The sequence below is a fragment of the Mycteria americana genome, chromosome 4, assembly GCF_035582795.1.
Source record: "Mycteria americana isolate JAX WOST 10 ecotype Jacksonville Zoo and Gardens chromosome 4, USCA_MyAme_1.0, whole genome shotgun sequence".
NCBI classification, from domain to species: Eukaryota; Metazoa; Chordata; class Aves; order Ciconiiformes; family Ciconiidae; genus Mycteria; species Mycteria americana.
In genome coordinates this window covers 50,282,861-50,307,578 of record NC_134368.1, presented here as the reverse complement: position 1 = coordinate 50,307,578, position 24,718 = coordinate 50,282,861, and the positions used below count along the sequence as shown (strand labels likewise).

The window sequence follows — 24,718 nt, the reverse complement described above, 5'->3', positions numbered from 1 at the left end:
CACCTTTGAATAGTCCAAATTCATCCTGCCTCTGAATATGAAGGCATTTAGCCACACAACCCAAGCCCCAGTTATTCTGAAAAGAAAAACATCTAGCCTGCGGAGGTGCCCCAGTGCATCCAGCCTATAGCTTCCAAAAGATGAGGTGTTCCTGATCTGGGATCCCCTTAGACTTGAAATTAAAAGTCAGACACTGAAAACCATTAATGAGCTCAAAAGTCTTTATATCTGCAACGCTTGAGGATAATAACAACTACAGTGCTTTGTTGAACAGGTATCATTTTTAAAATGGTGAATTATACCACACATTTGCTAGAAAATAAGTAATTATGTTCAGAAATGTTTTGGATCCTTCTGACTGCAGATGACTTTCTGTATTGGAACTGAATATAATCAAAAGTAAAATCTGCCCCTCCTGAGTCTGTAGCCAGATGGCATTAGTGCCTCTGCTGCTGTTTAATGCTTTGATAAGCATTACGAAGTGAAATGTAATTACGCTCCTAATCAAGAAATTGTAAGTTAATCCATGTTAGAATTAAGATTCCAAGACAACTTCAAGTACTCTCTCATGAGTTTATTCTGGTATTGTACTGTAATATGCATGTATGTTTTATGATACTCATGAGCGGTGTTTTACAAACATCTGGTAGCAGACTGTATAGAATAGCAGCCTTTATGTATAAACTGCTGTTTTTGAAGGGACTCATTCCTCCAAGTGAAGCATCAGGCATGGTGTCCTCTTGACATTGTCCAACTAGCTGACATTATAGTAAAACATTCATGCAGATGATTGTAGATGATGGCTTATGGCATTCATAATTCTCCATAGTTTAGATGCTATGCAGTTCTGATTTGATGTTTTTGCTTTTATTAGCCTCGATGTCAGTGAAAGAGATTCTACAAAGCTTAGTTGATGATGGCATGGTGGACACTGATAGAATTGGAACTTCCAATTATTTCTGGGCTTTTCCAAGTAAAGCTCTTCATGGCAGGAAGCGTAAATTGGAAGAATTGGAGTCTCAGGTAAATCTATTTTAAAGTTGCTTTTTCCTTATACTTTCTTGTCATTCTTTTTCGTATTGTGCTCTCTCACGTGTGCATATGTGCATGTGCACACACACACACAGAGGTTTTACTGTAGGAACCATCTGGCACGCGTAGTATGACGTTCTTTCTCATGATCTTGCTATCACTTCAGAAAAGTTTTGGAGGTTGTTCGTATTGGAACTTGAAGACTTCTTGTCTACTTGCTGCTGAAAGCATGTTATTCATGATGCAAAACATCATTTAAGGACTTCCTCTAAATATTTAGGCAGCATATGCTTTTATGTGTCTTTTGTATAATGTAGGCCATTATGTGGTAATGATCTAAAAGGCATGAGAGGACTGAAATGGATATCCCAAGGAAATGTGGCAATGGTTTCTACTTATAGCCATTGTGCTTTCCTGTCTGCTTTTATCAGTAGCTTCATTTGTGAGCACTCGCGTAATCCCATATTGCACTTTTATTAGAACAGAAGAGCAAATTGGTCATGATCTTCTGCAGAAGAGCAAGGCATCTTTTGTTGCAACACTGCTGTTCTATTGATCTGGTTCTTTCCTACTTTTAGGGAACTGTCTTTCTTGCTTCTTTTAATTGGAGTGGGAAAGCATCTATTCATCAGTTTATTTGCAACTGGAGTACATGATAACAAGATAAATAAACTAGCTTTATGGTCTGATTGCACCACAACACTGCCAACTTTTCCCATGCTTATTTAGCATTATGTCCATTCATCAAAGAATCATTTGAATTAATGCAAAATTATTGGTAGCATCTGAACATTTTTACAGACATTATTTTCTTCAGGCATAGCTCTGGTGTCATTGTTGCTATCTTATGTACATACAGCGTTGTCAACTTCAGCTACTTCTTTAAAGCTCCAAATTAATTGTATAAAAACATGCTTTTTTTCCCCAACATGAATTGAAAAGGCAGTTTGTGACTGAAGACTTTCACCAAAGCAGATTAAATAGCCTGATCAATGCAGTTGAAATTGCTCATTTATGCATAGAGTGTAGTGTGACCAGCTGAGAGGTAACCTTGTCAGTTATCCCTTGCTACACTGTCATTGCTCGTAAATCTCAGTCATTACTAAACTGAAAGAGTCCAGTCCACGGTTCTGTTTTAACCAACATAAGATCATTTCCCTTTGCCTTGAACATTTTTATTACTGACCTGGGTGCTCTAGACAGCTATCCGAAGGCATTTTGTGTGTCTGCTTGCGTGGATCTGGCAGAGGGAGGAGAGCATTGGTACTCTGTCGCATGCCTGATGTATCTGCTATAGTTTTCAAGATCATGAGTAAGGCTTGCTTGAACTTTCACTTCCTTTCTCTTTATTCACTAATTCATGTAATTTTTACGAGACAGTGATACATTCAGGGGTCTGTGGCAGTAAGGAGGCATACTGCAATCCTTCCCATCATTAACTGGAACTGTGTATTGACAACCTTTCAGGCAGGTGCTTTGGATGAATTGGAAAGTCCTGCTTGAGACCTCCTGTGGTACTGTATAGGTCATCATAGGACTGTCTAATTTCAGGTTCTGCCACTGACTCGCTCTATGTTTTGAGTAACTTTCTCAGCATCTCAGATGACCTATTAGTATCACGGATATAAACTGTACCTAGTGTGTACTGAGACTTGGCTAATATTAAGTTCTCCCACTGACAATTTTGGCCTGTCCTCTATTGCCTTTGTTTTCAGAATTCAAATGAGTACAGACATTAAAAACTTCCTCAATTTAGCTGGATACGCTTATACTATTTTCAGGCATGGACTTAGAGTCTGGCATGACTGGGCTTAAATTCATTTTTATTGACTGGTAGTAACAATACACAGGTTCCTACTCCAATGAGGTTTCGTTTGTCTGAAACAGGAGATCAGTTTAACTCTGCACTGACTTGGAACTGAGTTTCCCGGTAAAGTTACTCAACTTACATTCACACAAGTTTTAGACCAGGCTACTTACTCTGCCAGGACATAAATGCCAACTGAGCAATTGAACAAATACATGCCAAAACTCCTGCTTTGTTCACCAAATACCCTGGTGCCACTGTCTTGTTGAATGCAAATGATTTGCTCCTGGATACTTTCTATTTTTGTCCATGCTGCATATTATAGCCATATAGTTGAATTAAGGAGTTGATATTTGTTGTATTTGCCCTTGGGCCCAGTCCCATCATTAATTTTAAAGACAATTGATCAAGCAGGTCTCTGGCATACCCTGATAAATATCTTCCTTGGAATGTCTTGCAGAATCTGCCTAATGTGCTCCACCATAAATATCCAGTGGTTATCTACAAACATATGCTGTACTGCTTTAAATGTACTGTTACATTATTAAACATAAACCCATCTATTATTATGGAATTATAATAGGCATGCAGTTATTGTGTTGTAATGTTATTTTATGGTTATTTCTGTGTAGGAAATAAACTATGCTAATATAAACAGTTTTGCAATATAAAACTGTTCCAGTTGAAAGGAATAGTTTTGTTACCAGACCCTTATTTGTAAATCCAAGTCCTGCTCCTAACATATGGGCTTACTGATATAAGAGCTCTTGTCAGACCATGTTATGAGTCCTTAAAAATACTTATATTCATTACCTTGCTTTTCTGATGAGCATGGAAATGTTTCAGCATTTCAGTGAAAAACATTTTCACTAGCTGCAAATAACTTCTCTGTTGACACAGTGGAAAGGTGGCATTTTCAATGAATAGCGCTTTGAACATTTTTACAAGATAACAGATTCTGTGTGTGAGTTCAAATTAGCTATTTCAGTCTTTGTATTCTTCTTGGTGTGAACATATACAGATTTTCTTAAGGGTTTCTAAATCCAGTCACTGAGTATCACAGAACTTCTTGTCAGAACATGCAAAGCAGAGAAAAAAAGTAAGCTATTGTACCATTTCTGTTGCACGTTGCCTGTCTTTGATCATTCCTGTATACAGCTTGTGGCGTGCTGAGAGACATGTTTTCTTTCTGTGTCGTGTCCAGATCCCTTGTTAACTACATGAGTTGGTCTCTTTCTTCAGCAGTTAAAAGCCGGAATCAAGCCACCTTACTTAGAGCAGAAGTTTAAAAATCTAGCAGTTCAGTTCATTTTGCAATTAAAGCTTTTTACCAGGAGGCAATACCTTTGTTTGCCGAGGGCGTGGGTAAGTAGTGAAGGGAAAGGGGTGATCCCAAATGCTGAACTGAGGCATTTGAAAATTATGTGGAGGAACAGAACAAGCTTCTCCATGATGCAAATTCTCCTGTTAATTCATAGCACTGAGGCTTATGTTTGACAAGTTGGGCCTGCTACAGGACCTTTTTGCCTGCATACGTTGGTACTTCGTAATGTTTTAGCAAAATTGCATCTTAGCTCCCTGCATCTTACAGAGCTTGTGATAGTGGGGAGGCTGGTTTAGGAACTGTTCCTGAAACAAAATTTTCGTTTCAGATTTTTTAGTGATTATTGAGCCACACCCCAACTTGGAAACTCAGTAGCAAAGAAGTCTGACTCGGTATTTATGATGAAGAGCAAGCCAGTTTTGTCTGGATATTTAAAGTTACACCTCACAGTGGTTGTGTATACCCTACATTTTTTTCACAAAGGATTTATGTCATCAGTGTGATCCCCTTGTGTAGAGATATGGCAATTAAAAACAATGCTTGAAATAAAGTTTCCGTTGACATAGCTTCCCCCTCCCTCCCCATCTTTCAACTTGCCTTTTGTGGGAGCACATGTTTGGAGAGGGGCGCTAACCCCTGAACTCACATATGTGGGTTACTGTTTGGACTTCTTCCTGTTTTTCTGAAAAGCAAGGACAGTGAATATCTTTAGTTTGTGTAGCATCTGCTGCAATGTTTTTCTCCAATAGCTCATGGAGTAAAAATTGCTAAGTAGGTCCCTATGGATTTTGTATTGATTTGTTTTGCAGTGGCATGGCTGCTCTTAAAGGTTTATGCCTTCTGCCAGATGCTTATTCTTCACCTCTTGGTTATGCTTATGCAGTTGTGAATTGGACCACAGAAAAAGTCAAAGATGTTGGAAGTTTCATTTTGGTTAGATGGGTTTATAGTTGCATCAGTACAGCTATGAGATGGTTAAACTAGAGCAAGGGTGTGGATTGAGAAGTATTGTTTTAACAAGGTTTATAAGTGGAGAAATTTTTAATGGAACTTCACCTTTGTTGAGAGAACTGTGGAAGCTTTACTGAGAGGGTGTTCGTTGGTGGGGGTTTTTTTTGTTTTTGGTTGTTTTTTTTTTTTCCCTTCCATAAGAAAAGGTGGAAGGATGTAGTTTTATTCTTTATCAATATTTTCCTGGAAGTCAGATTCTGAAGGTTTGAATTACCTATGATCAGTTATATTTTGACAAAACGAGATGTTTATTCTTGGCATAACGACACTGGAAGCTTAGGGGTTTTATTAAACTAATGGAGAATTTGACTTATGCAGTGTAAGCAGAAAGATCATCATTTATTGATGATTCTGCTGCCTTTTGTTGGTTTCATAGCGTGCATAAAATGAGGAGACTGGAGATGAGCAACTCCAGCATGTTAATCACAGTCATGTTCAGTCTCAGGCAAGAGCTGCTAATATATTTCATACAATTAGCCCCCTTGCATATTTGGTTTTTGTACTGTTCTGATGTATGTGTCGCTACAGAAGGGATATGAATGTGAAGGATATGTTACCTGCTGAAGAAGAGAAGGCACATATGCAACCAAAACCTTGACAACAGTTTTATCAGGTAGGAAATGGTGTATCAGTGAGTGAGGAAGATAAAAACCTTTCTGATGTAACCTTAGTATAAACAGATTCAGCTTCAATTTTCTTTCATTTTTTCGTCTACATCTTTGGTAAAACACTTGCAACTGTGCTGTCTGTTTTAGGTAAGGTGAATTAATCCTTGTTTGCATTTTGCTTTATAGTGGCTTGAATTAAGTATTAATTAAAGTAACTAGTAACAGTGAGGCCTTTTTCACCCAAGGGCTGACGAGTCAGCAAACCACAACCCTCAGAAGCCGTAAGGAGTGTACCATCTCTCCAGCACATTGTCTGCCATAGCCAGCGTGACTGGGGGGGATCTCAGCTGGAGTTGCACAGGGCAGGTTTAGTACTGACACTGCAGGGCTTAAGGGAGGCAGAAGCAATATCAGTGATCCTTGGTGACATTGAAGAGTGTCTGGCATTCAGTATGACAGGGATATATGCTCGAACCATAAGGTCATAGAGGAGTGCCACAGCATAATATAATATTTTTAACAGATAGGGATGTGAAATGCCAAGTTCTTCAAAGATCTCGCAGTTGTTAGTGTAACTATTGACAGTGCTGTGTGCACTGTAATTCAGTAGCTTGGGGAAACAACCAGTTTAGTTCCCTTCCCCAGTCTGGTTCTGTGATGGTTCATTTCACTGTTCAGTTCAAAACTGTTCATCTTGCTGTTTTATTGTTGATTGTTGCACTTACCTTATTTCTCATGACGTTGCTTTCTTGTGGGTTATTCTTTTGTAGTCTTAGGCTTTGCAAGGGAAAGTTTAACAGCAAACAGTATTATAGCTGCTGTTCCTTCTGAGACTGAGAGCAGGATGGTGTCACCTTGTACTGCAACGAAAATTAAACACAGTCTTTTTAGAGCAGGATACAGGATGGACTTTTTATGCCATTCCCTGTGCTTGCTTCAAGATACATGTGAGCAACAGAGACTTGGGGAGAGTTTCTGGCAATTTTTTTTTTCTCCCACTAAGTATTGGATTGGGCCAGTGTTAGTTAAGATGGAAGGGAGTAGTTGATGTTTCATTCCTTAAACCCCTGCCCTAGGGTTTGTAAGAGGAGGGATTTTCACTTCCCATGACTCATGTATTGAGCCAGAGAAAGAATTTAGAAGTCGGTACCTCCTAACTCTCCTTTGGCAGTTAGTTAAAAAAAAACAAAAACAAAAACAAAAAAACCCAACAAACCAAAAACAAAAACCCCAACACAAAACAAACAAAAAACCCAAACAAAAACCCAGGAATAAACTTGTCGAAATAGAGTGACTTCACATGTACCAAATTGTTTGTACTTATGAGCATTGAAATATGAAAAGAGAAAGGATTTATTTTTTTTTAAAAAAAAAACCAAAACAAACAAAACTTCAGGGAATGCTATATTAGGAAATGCTTTTGTTAGGAATGCACATTGTTTGAAAATAGTTAATGGAAAAAAATAATCATTTTGGTGAGTAATCTGGCTTGAAGCCTCCTGGAGATGTTTGACAACATAACTAAAAGTAGAGAACCTTATATGTTCAGAATGCACACAGAAAACTTTGAGTTTTAACCATCAGAAAGTTGTTTCAAGATGCAACTTGGTTTATTTCTATCCTTTTAGACAGATATATTTTTCCTCCTCAAATACTGTGACTGGATTACTGTATGGAAAGTTGCTGAATAGAGACTGCTTGAGATCACTGACTGAAGCACAAAAAACTTCTACTGTCCACGTTGTTTCAGCCTGAGCAGCCTCCTCCTTGATCCAATTGACTCACTCAGTTGTCAGTGTATTTCCACACAGTTCGGAGATTGATTCTGGACTGCAAGTAGGTACAATTGCTCAGAGGTGGCTGGCTTAAAGTAATCAATCCGGAACTGAGGTACAAATCCGTGGAGATGACAGATGTTCAGTGAGGAGTAACAGGCCTGATAGCGCTTGGAGTCGGGTGACGTTGCTGAAGATGCCAGGCAAGACGTGTATCCTGGCTGGTGTGTTGAATCAGCCAGGAAGTGCCTGTGGGACCTAGTGCTGTGAAGCAGCTTTTTGTATTGCTTCATACCAGTGTCCTCAGTAGATGGTGTATCAGCCTTTAACAGAGCTCCTTTACACACTTCAGATCTCTATTTCAATTTTCAGCCTCTGTCGATGGTTTTGAATGCAGGGTCTCACTTCTTTTTCTCCTCGTGGCAGTGATGGGCTATCCCCAGAGGTGCACGTGCAACACCTTTGGAATCCATGGCCTAATGCTTTTGATAGAACAGTTTATGTTTTGGGTGCAAGATTTTCACATTATCAATTGAATAGCTGTAGCAATTCATTATTCAGTATGTTTTTAAAAGTACATTTTTCATTTATTGAACATAAAGGACTTGCGTGCATAAAGTGTCTTAAGGTTTATCATGATCTTAAGCTTTGCTGAAATACCTTTTAGAAAAGCTTAGGGCTATCTTTTTAGTATGAATTTTATGAACGTTAGGGAATAGATAGTGTGGTTAAAGAATTGTCCTCTGAAACCAGAAGTACATCAGTACTTTTGCAACTAAGGCATGTGACTTGTGTTAGGAATTATTTATTTAGCCATTTTTCTCTAATATGTATGCTTACAATTTAATTTTATTAGGTTGCAGAAAAAGTAATAAATTGTCCCTTTCCAGGAAAAATAGAAGTCTAATTGCTGAAGAGTTCTCTCTTTTAATGCCCATTGTAATATATAGGCAGGATCCCAGTGTGTTGACTAAGTAGTTACGGCAGTCTTCCCATGTCCGGACTGGGCCTTCCGTTTTCCTTTATATTTGAGGGCATCTCATTAGCTTTCTACTTTACTTATTTATGCCTCCTTGGTTTGGCCTGGCTGTTTGGATAATCTGCAGCCCCAGTCTGCTGGGTGATTCCATTCCCTTCTGCCTTACTTTTTCCTGCCCGCCTCCCCCCCCAGTAATGGCTCTCCCAACAGAGGCAATTAGTGACCCCTCCCTATTTTCAGCCTGCAGCCTTTCACAGACAGCCTACAGCCTTTCGCATTTTCTTTGAAATAAAGGACTAGACATATAAAGAAATGGCCAACTGTGAGGCTGGCATGGTATGACTAGCTAACTCCATACCATCCACTGGGAACTGTAGCAGTAAGAAGTATCCTAAAAGCAAGGGGCTGAGAATTTGCATCATTTAAACATTTGAGAGTGTGTTGATTATATCTATGCTTATTTGTTTGTTGATCCTGTAAAGCTTATTCCCTGGATCGGTCTCCTGGAAGGTGCTAATAAAGTTTTATTTGAAGCAGTCCAGGGCTTTTGTTACCTCTTTGCATCTTGCATTTAAAAAATGTTGATGTCTTGAAATGATTCTGAATTTAGTAAGTCCTAAAATGTCCAGCAGAGAATATTCTTCTAATGCTGTAACTTATTAGAGCCTTCTGGAATTATGTTTAATGGCATGCTACAAAGCCCTGGAGGGTATGCTTAGTTACTGCTGTCATGGCAGACTTCTAAAAATACGGTGCTCTGGAGGCTTCTGTTAGAATTAAGCAACCTCATAATTTGGTGTTCATTAGTTGAATTTCATGCTTTTCCTTTTACTAGCTGTTAATATGTAACTAGATTGATGGCAACTGTGAAGTGTAGGTTTTCCTTTCCTGCCTTCTTGATGAGCATAAGCTAAAATTGGCATGATTTAAGAGCAGGTTTTTTTTAAAAAGCTGGTTCTGTAGTAACTGTAAAGATTATAATGTGGGTTTGAAGGAAGAATCCTACTACATTAAAAAAGATGTATAGTTACTGTGTCCCAGTAGTGTATATTATATATTCATTCTGATATAATGCAGGAAAAAATACTAGCTTTTTCTAACAGTGTTTTCTGTGAAACTGTGAATTTTTTAGGTAATGTCATCACACAGTTTACCTTTCCTTTTTAAAGAGGCTTGCATACTGGCTGCCGGCTCCATTCCTGACATTGCAATGAAACTGTTGATCTGAAGTGCAAAGAAATTGGGAATAAACAGAAGCCTAGTCAAATCTGGCACAGATGCAGCCCTGCCCCACATCTCCCCATGCCCCACAGTAGGCATGGCAGGTGTGAGTGACGGTTCAGCACATCAGCAGAAACCCAGCATCCTGGGGAAGTTTAAAGGCTTAGATGTTCTGTGCTGTCTGGCAAACCTGTACGTTTGCCTCTGCTGTAAGGCCAGGAGCTTCCAGCCTGGGGGTAAGGTGGAGGCAATACTACTTTCAAAGCTGAATTTGATGGAAATGGTGAGTTGTAATCTTACGTAATTTGACTTTCACCTTAAAATCTTGTCATTCAATTAATATAGCGTATCTTATTTCAGAAAATTAGCATGCATGCAGAAATAAAAATACTAGCATGCAATTATATAAGTCTCACTTCATAGCATTTTCCTCTTCTGAAAGGAATGAACTAAAAACAATAAAAAAACAGAGTATAAAACCAAAATGTGTGAAGTTAGTTTGAAGCAGGGAGACTTTAGAGGAAAGGTCTTTCTCGTCATAGTCAAACAGCTCGTTATTGTTGAACACATAGTAGTTCCATGAAAGACTATTTTTTGTATCAGGAATTTGAGATGACTTGGTTATCTGTCTAAGCATTACTTGAAAACGACGAAACTGGCATGAAGAGTGAATAGGTAAGAGTTCTGTCAAAACTCTGAAATTTGATAGACGTATTTTACTGAGGCTTTTTATTTTACTGATAACACCTCAGTCTAGAATTTGGGCTTTTTTTGAAGTCTGTGGAATAAAGTTCTGATTTGTTTTTTGTAGTCTTCAGGCAGGACTTGAGGTCAGGGAATATTGGATGAATATTGTGTTTTAACTTGGGACTGTCTGTGCTTAGTCCCTGCAGGCATTGTCAGTATACGGCCCAGCTGGTTAGGATAGCAATCTTTAAAAGCCCTTTATGGAAAAATTAGAACTTTTTGTCTTTCTCTCCCTTTCTTTCCAAGGGAAAATATTTTTCAATGTTCTTTCTTGCCTTGAGACCTGTTAACTATCACCTTGGACTTCGTAGGTTTAGTAAATACACTAATGTGCAGTAACAAGCATCCTTCATGTCCAGGTATTAAAATTTTCTGTCAGTCATGCGAATGCCTTTTGGCTCTTTCAGCTTTCCCTATTAGACTGCTTGCATTTGTGAAACAGGGCTGAAGAATGAGGCATTTCAGTGCTTTTTAAAATTTTTTTTTATTATTATTATTAGGTTGATTGGGCATACTTGGTATTTGTATCTGAGTAGACAGCCATCTGTCCTTCAGGTCGTGCCAATTATGCCAACTCTGAAAGCAGCCAGAGAAATTCAGTTCTTTCATTCAGCCTGCACAACTGTTTCTTTCACCTTTTGTCTGTTAAGGAGATTGGCCTGGAGTGGTTATTTTCTGTTGCATAACTAATACTTACCAAATGGTGTTGCAAATGAATGAAGCAAAAACAAAAGCTCATGGCAAGACATCTCTAAGTAAACTTTAACTAAACTACTATGGCAAATCTAAAAAGAAATGAAAGCTACTTTTAATGTAGAGGCATTTACTGTATAGTAATAATCTTTAAAATAACTGCAACTAGCAATATAAGGTTTGTACAGGGATGGGTGAAGGTTCCAATGGAGGGCAGATTCCTCATTTGTTTCTTCTGGATACCCTGCATGTTCTGTTTTCTTTATCCAAAAGCAATTGCAGGAAGAAGGACTCATCCTCATACTCAACATGACCTGAGAACAGAGCCATGCCTAATTTACCATGTGATATTTCAGTCTCGCTCTCATGTCTTAGTGTGCTAAATAAGTCAGGATTATAGGCCTAAATTTAATCTTGAAATACAAAATGGATTGTGTTTGTGGGAGGGGCATGTAAATCAGTATTACCCACATAAATACTCTAGCAAAACATATAAATACTGCTTATGAGTGTAGAGATCTATCTTCAGAATTCTTTTTTTTTTTTTGAGAATCTTTATAGTGCTGTGTCAGACAATTGTGTGGAGTCAGATATTTGTTTAGTTAGTTCCCTGAAAAAACCTTCACTTACTTAGCTTGAGTGTCTGATACTATTTTTTTTTTTAATCACTGACATAAGTTACAATCCAAAACTAAAAAATACCCACTTGTTACCTCTTCGGTACTTCTTTAAAAAGATAGAACTTGTACACTGGCAGAATTAATAGCACGATATTTTGGAACAAGTGTTACTCACTTAAAAGAATCAGTGCACCAGCCCTTCATTTTGAATAGCAAATTTAACTTGTTTTGGGTCTCCTTTTTCTCCAGAAGACTATATTTATTCCCTACTTTCTCTCAAGTTTTTGAACTGGCTCTTTCAAAAATTGCATTAAAATGAAGTAATCTTTTTATGGTGAAATTTGTAGCATGCGTAAAGAGAAGAGAGTTCTTGTATTGAACATTTCTCCAGTATACCTATAATGGAGTATTAAGAAAAAAAAAAATCTTGTGAGTACAGAAATATGGTGGGCCCTAACTCTGTCTCTTCTCTTTTTCTACAGTCTGTTTCCCATCCCTTTTATGGTGTTCTCTTGCTGAAAAAATCTTGTTGTCTATTCTTTGATTTCAGAGTTAAAAATTCTTATTCTATATTGCTTTAATCTCTGCTCTTGTTCTTACCTGTATTTGTTGAACCATGCAGTCTCACAGTTGCTTCTCTCATGCTCCTTCTAATTCCCAGCAAACACGATTCCCTGCTTCATATTGCTGAAGTGACTTGTAATGACTCGGGGTAAGACACTGCATGCTTCTTTTCTCTTCCTTTCACAAATGTTAAAAGAAAAAAGAAAAAGGTCTTTTAGTTGTATTTACGTAACAAGTGTGTGTTTGCTGTCTGTGCTTCACGTAGAGTACATCACATCCCTGACTAAAGTCCAAGTGAACCTGGGACCTGCTCCTACTGTAGTTCAGTTCACTGGATGGGTTATATGCAAAAATGGCATTTCACGAGTGGTACACAGGCATCCTGAGAGCAGAGCAGAAGTGACAATACTGCAGTTCACGGTAGTACTCTCTACTCTGCTGTAAGCATACTTAGCTGACTTAAAAGTTTACTTCTGTGTATTTGAAAGCCCTGGCAAATATGTATTTTTGACTGTATGTGTAAAAGAAATAGTTGTATGCTTACTTTGTGTAGTACTTTAGAAAGAATTCTGCACATCGATGTGCCTTTTTGTTTCCTCTCAAGTTTTATTGTTTTAGTCAACAGTGACTGCTGAGCAGTTTCTTTTAGTAATGTTCTATGCCTTTCTTTTAACACAACAGGTCTGTTTTCAATATTTTCAGATTGTTCTTTGGCTGTTAATCTTTGCATTTTTACTCTCTCTATATTATTAGTCTACTTTCTGGCTTCACATTTTTTTTATCTTTCTTTAAAATCTAGAGGAATGCTTTGAAGTAATTTCTCTCCATGCCTTCTGTCAATTCTGTTTAAGTTTTTCAGTGGTGGGTTAGGTTTAACATAGGAAAGAAATACACCCATCTACTGCAAATGTCACCCTAAAACTCTTTAACTGCTTTTGTTTAAGCTAAAAGCAAACAAGCCGTTGCTTCTGGCCTGAAACAAAGCATAGTGAGCTTAAAACCCAAAGTAAATAACTTCGCAAAGCTACAAACAATTAAAAAATGGATGTCTTGAATTCTTCTGTAGTGCCACAGTGTTCACAATAGCAGTAGTTTTTAATACCATTTTTGGTTGAGTGTTTTGGCTGAAAGAAAACTGAGTGTATGATATTTCTCTCTAAGACCATAATGACAGTGGGATAACAGCTGTGAATGCTCTTGGTGGTTAGCATATGAGACCTTGGTTTGATTCTTGTCCAGTGTACATACTAGGGTCTGTGTTTGCATGGCTTACACCAGGTTCATAGATATTTTAATATGCTAGGGAGACAAGCTACATGTTTGGTGGGATATTGGTGGTTAGAGTGGTTAAGAACGAGGAACCAGAAGGAATACAACCAACAAAAACTTTTGCTGGAGAATAAAAATCCAGTCGTGTAGTGCTAGGACAGCATCAGGCAGGTTTTGAGAAGGAAGAGAACTGAAACCTGCTGCTGTTTTGTGTCAGGGTTAAACATTCCTCTTCTAAATGTGTATCACCTACTTGCCAAAGTGGAACCCTAGTAATAATGCACGCATAGTATATTATAAATTACCTGTGTCCATCTAATCTGTATCCTTTAATACAAACCAGACCCCGAGGCCTGTGTTGGAACTGATTGTTATCGTCAGCACCTAGCACACGCGAACACAAATGCAACATGCTGCACAAACGTATAGCTAAACATTGTGAGACCTTTGCAAAGCAAGAAGGAACATCTCTTTGGAGGACTTGAATTAGTGTCAAAGCTAGGCCAGTGTACCGTTAATTGACCGCGGTGGTCTGTAAAATTAAAGGAACTGTTTCCCAACTCTCCTGTTTTATAGATGCAATTAGTTACTTCATTAATCTGTCGCCTTGTAGGCCCCCACCATGTTTTGCAAACACTGAAAATGCTCTTGTGGATATTTTTTTTTACTTTTTAACTTTAAATTATTTAATCTCCCCGCCTTCTTTGAACAGCTTTACACTAGGTGACGTTTTTCCAGCTTTCTTGCATCTTGCTTAATCATGTGCTGATTCGGAGCAGTCAGACAGACTGGAGACACAAGACGTTCTAATACAGTAGAATATCTCTTTCTGTACTTGTTTTCCACACCTGGTTGGTTACACTTGTGGCAGAAGGTTGTTCATGTGTCAGACCAGACATCTCTCTTAAGAAACACAGAGGGGAGACAAGAAGTAGCTTTTTCTCCAGATCATTCTCACTCCTATTGGCAGGAGTCAGATTTCTCTCAGGGTGGTTTATGTTCCTTGAGAAATTATTTGCCAATTCCCTTGAAAAATGTCGCAAGATTGCTCCAAGGATTGAAATCTTCCATTTGCTACTGTGCTCCTTTGCAATCAGGCTTTTCTACAGCTGGTGAGTAGAGAAGTTAAGTCCCTGTATTTGGCCAGATGTGATCCTCTGCTGTCATACATACACAACACTTGCAAATTCTGCTTTTTTCTTTTTCTTTTAATACCCTAAAACCTATCATCTGCCATTTGCCCTTACCTCTCAATTAAGTATTGTATCATCTGTATTCATCCTTCCTCCAACTCCTTTATCCTTGCTGACTGTCTTTCCTTCTTTCACATATATTTATTTTCAGCTGTGTTCCCACCTCTGTATCCAAGCCTTCCTGCTTCTCCCATCATCCTGGATTCCTTGCACAGACCCTGGCCATCTGTTCCTCACCCTTTGCATCCTTGTCCTATGTTTGTTTTTTTCAATATCTTGCCTCCTTCTGCTGTTCCTTTCCTTATCCTTATCTCTTATTTGTTGTCATGGGAATACCCACTGTGACTTCTAAATAATACACAGAGTTGTGGTTTCGTTTTATTTTGTAAATTCTTGATTGTGAAGACAGAATTAAAAAAAAAAACACCAAGAAATTAAAATATGTGAGAGAAGAAAGCAAAATCTTGAATAAAATTGTATAAAAATCATCGTTGCTTTTAGACAGAGGAAGATCTTCTAATCTTCTAACCTCGTAGCATGGCAACCTTGCATGTTATGTAGGTCAATCTAAGAAATGTTGTAGTTCTCAGTGTTTGTCATTACTGTCTCTTTCATGATTAAATGCTGTGGAATATAGAGGACCAACAAAATAGTAAGATGCCATACTGGGAAACATGCTTCCAAGCTGGAAACCAGCTTTTATGATTTTATTGCAATTCCCTGAGAGCTCCTTCTGTGCTTCCATTTTAGAGAATGCAGAAACATTCCTAAAGAACTTCATGAATATGGAAAAAACAGAGAAAGCGACACCTTTATGGCCTCTCTTGCAGAAAGCATTGGCTTATTCTTTGTACTTGTGGTATATGGGCCTAGATAAACTCCTTGGCTTCTCTGCTTCCTCTGCGAGTTTTGTTCCAGGAAAAAATCTTTGTTCAGAGATACTGAACGATGTGTGCTCTGGTGTTTGTCTTCCCTGGGCTTCGTGAACTGCAAACTGCACCTAAGTATTTGTCCTCTTCTGAACTGTATACTTCTGTTTAGTATGGCATAATGTGGGTACTAACACGCTTAATTTTTTAAGAATTTTGTGGAAAGCCCAGAAAGAGTACTGTTTAACTCTCCACCAAAATTAAGATGTTGGTGTACTTCAAGCCACATACTGAAACCCACACTGCCTCTGTGGTTACTTGCGCTGAGAGCAATGAGTAAACAGCTGGACATATTTTTCCCCAAATTATATGTGCCTTACCATTAGTGTAATTTATATATAAATTGAAGAAAAAACAAAACATTCTTTTCGAAAGGAGACCTTCTTGTCTGTGTGTATGCTCACACATGCGTGAACACATACTTAATCCAGAAAGAGTTTTCAAATTAATTTTTAAAAATTGAGCTATAAAATGAACCCCTAAACCTAGTGAGCTGCAGTTGGGCTGGGTCCTAATCTACATGAACCACCAGTACGGAGTTTCTTTTTACTGTTATGGCTGATCTTTAAGACTTGGCAGTAAGCTCTGTCTGATGTTTATGATGCATTTACATTTAATATGTATTTCTGAAAATACGGACTAAACATAAGTTTAAATAGAAATTGAGAAGTGATTGTAGCTCCAAAGCAGTTCTGTTTGCATTGTATGAATGTCGTCTTGGTGTTTCAGCTGCACAAGAATATAAATGATAGGGTTAAATTATCAAGGCTAGGGATTGCAAGAAATGTCTAGGAATGCTTTTCCACTCAGTGGCATCCTCAGTGAGAAAGGGAATGTAGAAGTGGAGGCTTCATGTGAGGGTTTTTGGGGGAAGGCAGAATGAAACCTAAGCTCTGACAGCCACTTTCGTCCTCTTCACTATTAGTCTGATATACTAGTTTTCTCCCTAACTGGTGCTCAGAACATCTTAAAGCTAAACTAAAGAGTGAATACTTACATAGCATACTATTGTTTCTTCCTTTTTTTTTCTTTTGTGTTGGTTTCAAATGCAGTAACCAGTTTCCAAACTATATTTTATTAGAATTTTTTTTTTGCATTCTCGCGCATCTCATTTAATATTTCAAGGTGCGTTGGCTAATGCTGAGTATTGTGTCCCTGAGGGGCAAGTCATACATCCTGCTCAGCTTAAGAGTTTCCAAAGTGTCTCTGGAAAACTTCCAACTAAACTGGAAGGGCCTGGTTCAAAATGGGTGGCAGGTTAATGGAGAGAGATCTCTCTTTCCGAATGGTTCCTCCTGGAGTAACAAGAAAATTGAGGGAGTATTCACACCAGCCCTGTGAGATATGACTTCTGTGAGATTCCTCTCCCTCAGGCTTGAAGGAAGGGAACTCTGAAGTCTAGCAGTGTGAGTGCAGCACAGAAAAAGGGGGGCATGGCTTTACATGCCTTTGAGCTATAGACGCTTCTATTCACCAGTATGCAAAAAGGATTGGGGCCATGCCAATGGCATACCAGACTTTGGGAAGACTGGTATCAGCAGCTGAGCAGGTGGATCTGCTACAGCTTTTGTCACTGCTTCCATTGAATAAGGAGAGCTGGAAAAGGACCAAAGGAAATTATCTAATCCAAAGCCTCTGTGTCATGGAGTCCTTTGTATAGAGATGCCAGATTATGGTATGAAATAGGATTTTGGTCGCATGCTGAACATGCAGTACATAACAAGATTATGTGCCATGGGACTGAAAATTTCTTAGACTTTAATTTGCTTCCTGTAATTCTTTTCTGTGGTTCAGAGCCTCAGATTTATATTTGGGTGCTTTTGTATTTATTTTGTGTTTATTTTTATTACACAAGTTATAAATAGATAGAAATTTGTATACTTAGAAGTGTCTATCTACCTGTTTATTTAAATATATTTCTATGTATACACATTTTATAGGTATGTTTAATACATGTTACTGAAATAGGTTGATTTTGTTCTTTGTTTCCTTTATCAGTTTGCTGAAAGCAGTCAGAAAAAAGAGGCTTTACAAAAAAGCATTGAGAAATCAAAAATTGGACGTGAAGATACTGTAAGTTGCTTTGGGGGGGGGGAGGCATTCCTACCAGGAAACAGGGCTACAAGTATGCACCGTTTGTAAATACTAATGTAGTTGTTGGAAATCCATTAAGAATTCTAAATACTGGAGATGAGAAAGGGACACAAAAAGTCAGATATTAGATTATTCCTTAGTTGGTCATGCACTAATGAGTAAAATATTGACAACTGGCTGCACCAAGGCTGAGAAAATGTGTGACTGCCTGAAGTCTGGTAATCTTCCAGGCTTTTGGGGATTTAAAGATATCTTAAAACTTGAACTATGCAGAGGTATGTACCAAAGTTGCCAATGGTTGCTGAACTGCCAAATCTAGTAGAACTCTGCCAAAACTGCAGATGTAGGTGTTGGGGGAGTCTTATTTTTTTAATCTTATTTATAATCTAGATTTCTAAATTACTATTCTGAGCAGCCATGTAAGCTTGGTGCTCTTTGCATGCTGAAGCTGTTAACACTGCAAAATAATATTTAGGCTTCATATTTACCATACATATGAAGTGGCATATTAGTTAGAAATAATTCATATGGTATTCCAAGCTGCTGATTTGTTTTGAGATGCTCAATCTGAAGCAGTGTCATGGTTTAACCCCAGCCGGCAACTAAGCATCACACAGCCGCTCGCTTACTCTCCCCCGCCCCCGCAGTGGGATGGGGGAGAGAATCGGAAGAATAAAAGTGAGAACACTTATGGGTTGAGATAAGAACAGTTTAATAATTGAAATAATATAATAATAATAATAAATTGTAATGAAAAAGAAAATAACAAAAAGAGAGAGAAATAAAACTCAAAGACAAGTGATGCAAATGAAAAACAATTGCTCACCACCAACCAACCGATGCCCAGCCTGTCCCTGAGCAGTGGCCCCCCCTGGCTGGCTTTCCCCTCATTTATATGCTGAGCATGACATCATATGGTGTGGAATAGCCCTTTGCCCAGTTTGGGTCAGCTGTCCTGGCTGTGCCCCCTCCCAGCTTCTTGTATATCTCCAGCCTTCTCAGTTGGTAGAGCATGAGAAGCTGAAAAGTCCTTGACTTAGTGTAAGTGCTACTTAGCAACAACTAAAACATCAGTGTGTTATCAATGTTATTCTCATCCTAAATCCAAAACACAGCACTATACCAGCTACTAGGAAGGAAATTAACTCTATCCCAGATGAAACCAGGACAAGTGGTTTAAAACTCCAATAAATAAATGCATAAACAGGGATGGCCAGAAGCTTTCAGGTAGAATTGAATTTTGTAGGAAAGTGACAAATCTTAGAATCCCAAATGTTTTATAGAAATGCTTTGGGTTTGACTGTAATCGGAATCACAGGCAGGTTTCTCACGCAGTTATGCTTGTCAGATTTCCAAATGGACTGTTCGAGACTTGGGCTTCTCCACCATGTGGCCTGCCCTAGTCACAAGAAGCTACTGGTCCAGGAAATCCTGTTCTGGCTGATGGTTCCAACATTTTGGTTCCGGATTACACATCAGGAAGAAGTTCTGAGAAATCTAGATCATGATGTAGGTCTCTGAGCAGCTGGCCTCCACACCCCAGCATCTGGAAGCTTTTGATTCCAATCTGCATTTTCAGAACCTGCTGAATCCAGACTTGGCAAAAACACTGGGAATATGGAAGTTTGGGGGGAAGAAAAAAAAAAACCCAAACAAACAAAAAAAAATCCCCCCCCCCCCCAAAACCCACCTCAGACTGCTGGGCTGCCACGGAGATTGCCATTGTCTAAAAACCTGATGGTTTACAAACTCATGCTATCTGGCTTTTTTAGGCTCCCCAGTACCATAGCATGAGTTCTTTGAATTATCAGCCAGTTACAGTGTTTGGCTGTAACTACAGACTGAATTTGAACTATGTGCTGAGTTGGCTATGGGAGAGCTCATGTTGAGTCAGTGTCTGCAGATTCTTATTGATCAATAGAATATTTGAGGTCAATATTGTATACTCTCCCAGCAAAGACTACCATTTCATAAATATCTGAATTTATTTTTGAGACCACTGTTCTTAAATGCTGTGGGGAAAAAGGAGAAAAATAAATTCAGAGTGTGTTCATACACAGCATCCTGATTTGTGGAAGTGTGAATGGTAGGTTTTTCTGTAACGTTGTCTTTAATTACAAGACTAGCACTCCTTAATATCATTTAACTTTTAAGCCCAACAATTAAGAGATCTGTTTGGAGTTTGTCAAACCACATCGAGTTCAAAGGTTGTAGAAAATTGTTCTTTCCTCTATCCATTTTGGCCTTTATTTTTTTTCCTTCCAGTTTGTACTTGATATCATTTAGTGTCACTGAGAGTCTTGTGTGTGCATAAAATGCTCAACTGGTTCATTGACAGAAAGGAGTAGTGAAAATAGCATTTAAATTTGCATCTTTTTATTTTTTGAAAAATGTTCTGTGCAATAATTACTGATTTTTATTTTTGTAATTTTTTTTATATCTCCAAACATACTTTGAATCCTCAGGCGGAACGTGCAGCTCTATTAGAGGAACTTGCTGCCCTTCGGCAGAAAAAAGAGCAGCTAAAGGCAGAAATAGACAAATACAGAGAATGTGATCCAGACGTCGTTGAAGAAATGCGTAAGTTGTATATTGTTTAAAGTGAACTTTTGCATGAAAAGGTCTGCACTACTTTAGCTTAAAATCTGGTATGCAGAGATAAGCCAAAGCATAGCTGCTTTTCTTTTTAAAGCTGTAAGCAATACAATACAGGTACACTGACCATTTCTTTTCATCTTCTGTTGTATTAGATAAGGGGGTTTCTATTGATATTTACTCTGCCAGCAACTGAGCAGTTAACAAACAATCCTAAAATGGAAATACTCTGATGCATTAGAATTAGTATCAGGACCATTCTTTCTAGAACCGTATTAATTCTATAACTTCTAAGTGTGCTGAACCCTAGAATGTGTGTAGGAAGAGTAGTCTCTGGCTTCCGTTTACCTTCAGTTCCATGCTGGCAAAACAGGTATCTTTCTACTTACTTTGTCTTGTCTATTTAGAACATAAGCATTTCATTAGAGACACTTAATTGTCACTTATACTTAAGTATGGTATTACACTGTTGACTTACTGTTTGTACTGTCTCTGACATGCTGCGTTTTAGTTGGAGTTTCTAATTCTAATGGAATACAAGGAATGATGAGTGACTTTAATAATACAGAATTGGGCACTGAAATGTACTTAATATTCTGATCCTTAGCATGAAAAATGAAAAGCATGCATGAAATTTTATTGAATTTTCTCTACTTCAACTTTCATGTTTTATTTATTAGGCTCTGACGTTGCTACCCAAACACCACTGCATATTCAGTTGCTGTAATGGCAAAATGCCATTACAGAGTGATGAGGAACAGGCACAGACCTTTTTGTGAGAAGATATCTGACTGAATCCTTCTCTTTCCTTATTCTTCTAACAAAGTCCACAGCTTTAGAAATGTGCTGAGAGAAAGCCAAGAACATAAGCAAAGTTGGCAGCACACCCCAAAATTGGACAGATATTATTTATTTTGAGGGGCCGTGACATTTTTTTGTCAGCTGTGTTATCTTTCCCCAAGGATGTAATGGTATGCCAGGGAATAAGCAAACTCAAGACCTGAGGTTAGTTACTGTGCTGTAAATCGCTCGCTGTGTGCTCTCCTGAGGACAAGTAACAGACACATTCCAGCTGATTCCAGCTGTAAAAATGAATGAGGTTAGGCAGATACCGACAGCAGAGGGATTCATAGTGTCAGGTATTTTAACTGCTGAGATACCCTTAGAGTAAGCATTGCACTGAATGATTTGAGGAGCCTCTTTTGAAGCAGTCGCAGTGAGCACGTTCCTAAATACTAGGTACAAGGGGGCATATCACAGCTTGAATGTTAGGGCGAACTGCATTAGCTGGCGACACAGAGACTAATATCCTGGAAAGAGGAAAAGGAATGAAATGTAATCATTAGTTGCTTCAGTCATGCCCTTTGTTGTTTTTGGTGGGTTGTTTTTTGGGTGGGTTTTTTTGTTTTTTTTTTGTTTTTGGGGGTTTTTTTTGTTTTTGGGGGTTTTTTTTGTTTTTGGGGGGTTTTTTTGTTTTTGGGGGGTTTTTTGTTTTTTGTTAAAGTGTGTGGAAGCTCCATGTGAGCTTCTGCCATGGAGGGATGAGCATTTAAGGGAGTTGGTGAGGTTAGCCTTGTTGGGCTACCTGTAGGATTCCCAGGGGAATATGCAGTAGTGTTTTGAAAATAATTTGTCCCTGACCTTTGATTAAAAAGTTTCTGCTTCATTATATGTTTCATCAGTTATTGTTGCACTGGCAGTGCACACTGTTGCTGGCAACGTATAAATGAATAAATGGCGATATCAGTTTTGGGGACTTTAATGTCTTTGTCAAAGCTGAATGGAATTTTACCAGCTTTAAGGGAAGGGGGGGGGGGAAATGTTGGGGGGCATTTCTCTCGTTCCAGAGTGCGGGGAAGTGCAAAGGCAAAACAAGATGCAGGAAGTTACGGGTTTTAGTGTAAGAAGGCAATAAAGAATCTTGGGCAATGGAAGGTGTTCAGCTAGACATGAAAGTTACTGCTGCTGTTTCGCAGAATAACCTTATAATCAAAGTTACTGGTTCACAGATTTTGAAGCATTTTCAAACTGCATGTGAGTGATATGATTTTCTACTAGCTGTACAATTTAGGTAACATAATCTTTGTGATTATTTTCAGTTAGATCACCTGAGCAGATTACTAACTCTAAATTACCTTATTTTAATTTTGAGTCAGAAATCAGAGATGGCTGTTATGTTATATAATTGCACTCTTTTTAAGAGCTGGATCGTTCAATAGAATATGTTTTGTAATGGGCAGTTGTCACTTTCTACATTTGGGTTTTCCCTCTTCTTCCTTAATGACTTCAACCTGTAAGGAAATCTTTCTGATGCTCAGTATAAAATTTCACTCTGTTAATTTCCCATCCCATGTCACAGAGCTGCCTTGATTTTTGTTGTGGTATTTTAGGGGTGTATCAAACTGTCATCTGATTTCAGTAGCCTTCAAATTTGGTGAATGCTTTGCTATGCCTTTTTAATTGCTCTTTCCCTTAAAGGAATATTGCAGAAACAAACCCATTGTACAGCAATGAGCCTCATTAAAACACACACACTCACTCACTCACTCTAATTCCAGGGTCAAAACAAAGTTTGGATGATTCATAGCAAATAGCTGAAGACTCAACTAAAAGCTGAACATCTGTCTTGCTTCCTGAGTCTTGTGGTGGGAAAGTCATGTTTGACCATGTAACTAAATATACTATAATGCATATTCACAAGGGGGCAAATCAGAATACTAAAATACTAACTCAGTTTTTTGCTGACTTGACTGCTTGTCCTTTTAATATCAGTAACAAATGTTTTGCTATATGTTTTGGCTTAATTTCCTTGCCTTTTGTATTAGAGCACTGAAGTATAAACTCTAATGCCTTCCCAAGTTTACAGCATTTGAAAGCAGAATTTTAGTATTTGTATGTAACAATTAACTACAGTAAATAGCAGAAGAAACAAGATTTAGGGACTGACCACTAGAGGAAGCTACATAGTAGTCTGGTCTTGTGGGTATATTTGCATAATTCCATTTTACAGGTAGAGGATTGTAAAATTATATCTAGAATGGCAAAATACATGGATTTCTTCTAAGGACCACTGCAGTTCAGTGGTTGATGCTTGTCTTTGCCACTTGGAAATGTTGTTTAAGCCATCTTGTGTGAGTTAGGATTGAGTTATAAATTCTTCCTCAACACTAAAGGCAGTAAAACTGACAGCAGTCATCGGAAGTAAAAATAAATAATAAATACTGGGATATTATCTTTGCTGTTAAACTTGTAATCCTGCTTCAGCTGGTGCAGGCATGTGATGCTGCTAGATTCCCTGAAGATTATGGTAGAGGACAAAGGCATGGAGAATGCAAGCTTTCAATAGTTCCTAATTTATCCAGATTTTCATAAGGCTAATAAAAAAGCTCCACGTAACATCAAGATTAACCTCCTGTGTAAGTTTAATTCTTTCTGCCTGCCAGAGAGAGATGTTAGGGAGCTAATAAAATTTTTCTGACAATTCATTTTATAGAAAGGTTTGTCTGGCAGCCTAAGTGTATAAATGATACGGATTTTGCTCTGAGTTGTTGGCCAGCTTGTAACTGTAAACAGCTAAACATTTTCAGTCTTCACTGTAACATAAACATTCCTAGAATTTCAAACTTCTTGTTCTTCCACTGTAATTAGAGGAATGTTGATTTATACTACATTAAAACATTGTTGGGTCTTAGCTATTTTTTTCACAGTAGCCATGCTTTGGTTACTTTGTGCCTTTGCATAGGACAGTAATCTCAGCAATAGTTACATACTGACTGAAGTAAGTGTTTCCATTGCTCATATTTATGGGGCTGGTCTTAGATGTTGCCTGTCAGCATTCCTGTTTCATTTAGCATGTTTTTAGAATGTCCAATTACTGATAATTTTTATGTCTTAGGCTTTTACCTTTAAAGCAGTGATCGGAACGTGTCTAGACAAACTGTATTCTCAAAAATTAGCAAACTGCCAGGTACAACACAGGTAATGTAGCAATTTTGGTGTCAACCTTTTTACTTCTGCTCTCTTTGTTTATTTTTACCCTGTAGCAAGAGACGCAAGTGATTCAAATGGACAGGACTTCAAACCACAAATATCCAGATAGTTATCCTTTTGAATCTCTGAAAGTGTGATCTCAGAGGCATCACTACTGGTCCAGTTCAGGGTTAGAGTATTTTCTAAAACTAATGGCTGCATGAAAATAAATTTTGGGAAAACATCCGGACTTTACTGAATACCATGAAAATGTCATGCTATATGTAG

The 24,718-nt window shown here is 38.2% G+C and overlaps 1 protein-coding gene across 7 annotated transcripts in view; it reads left to right on the top strand.

Moving 5' to 3' along the window:
• The window catches only part of MND1 (meiotic nuclear divisions 1), a 43,683-nt gene that overhangs the window by 4,448 nt on the left and 14,517 nt on the right, over window positions 1–24,718 (top strand). For 4 of the 7 annotated variants that reach the window (XM_075500422.1, XM_075500424.1, XM_075500425.1 and 1 more), the window contains exons 4-6: window positions 875–1,023; window positions 17,771–17,845; window positions 20,332–20,446. In XM_075500422.1, coding sequence (XP_075356537.1) covers window positions 875–1,023; window positions 17,771–17,845; window positions 20,332–20,446 — 339 coding nt within the window. Of the gene's footprint in view, window positions 1–874; window positions 1,024–15,600; window positions 15,746–17,770; window positions 17,898–20,331; window positions 20,447–24,718 lie in introns of those variants that run through there. The other 3 variants (XR_012775533.1, XR_012775534.1, XM_075500426.1) reach the window with 2 other exon arrangements.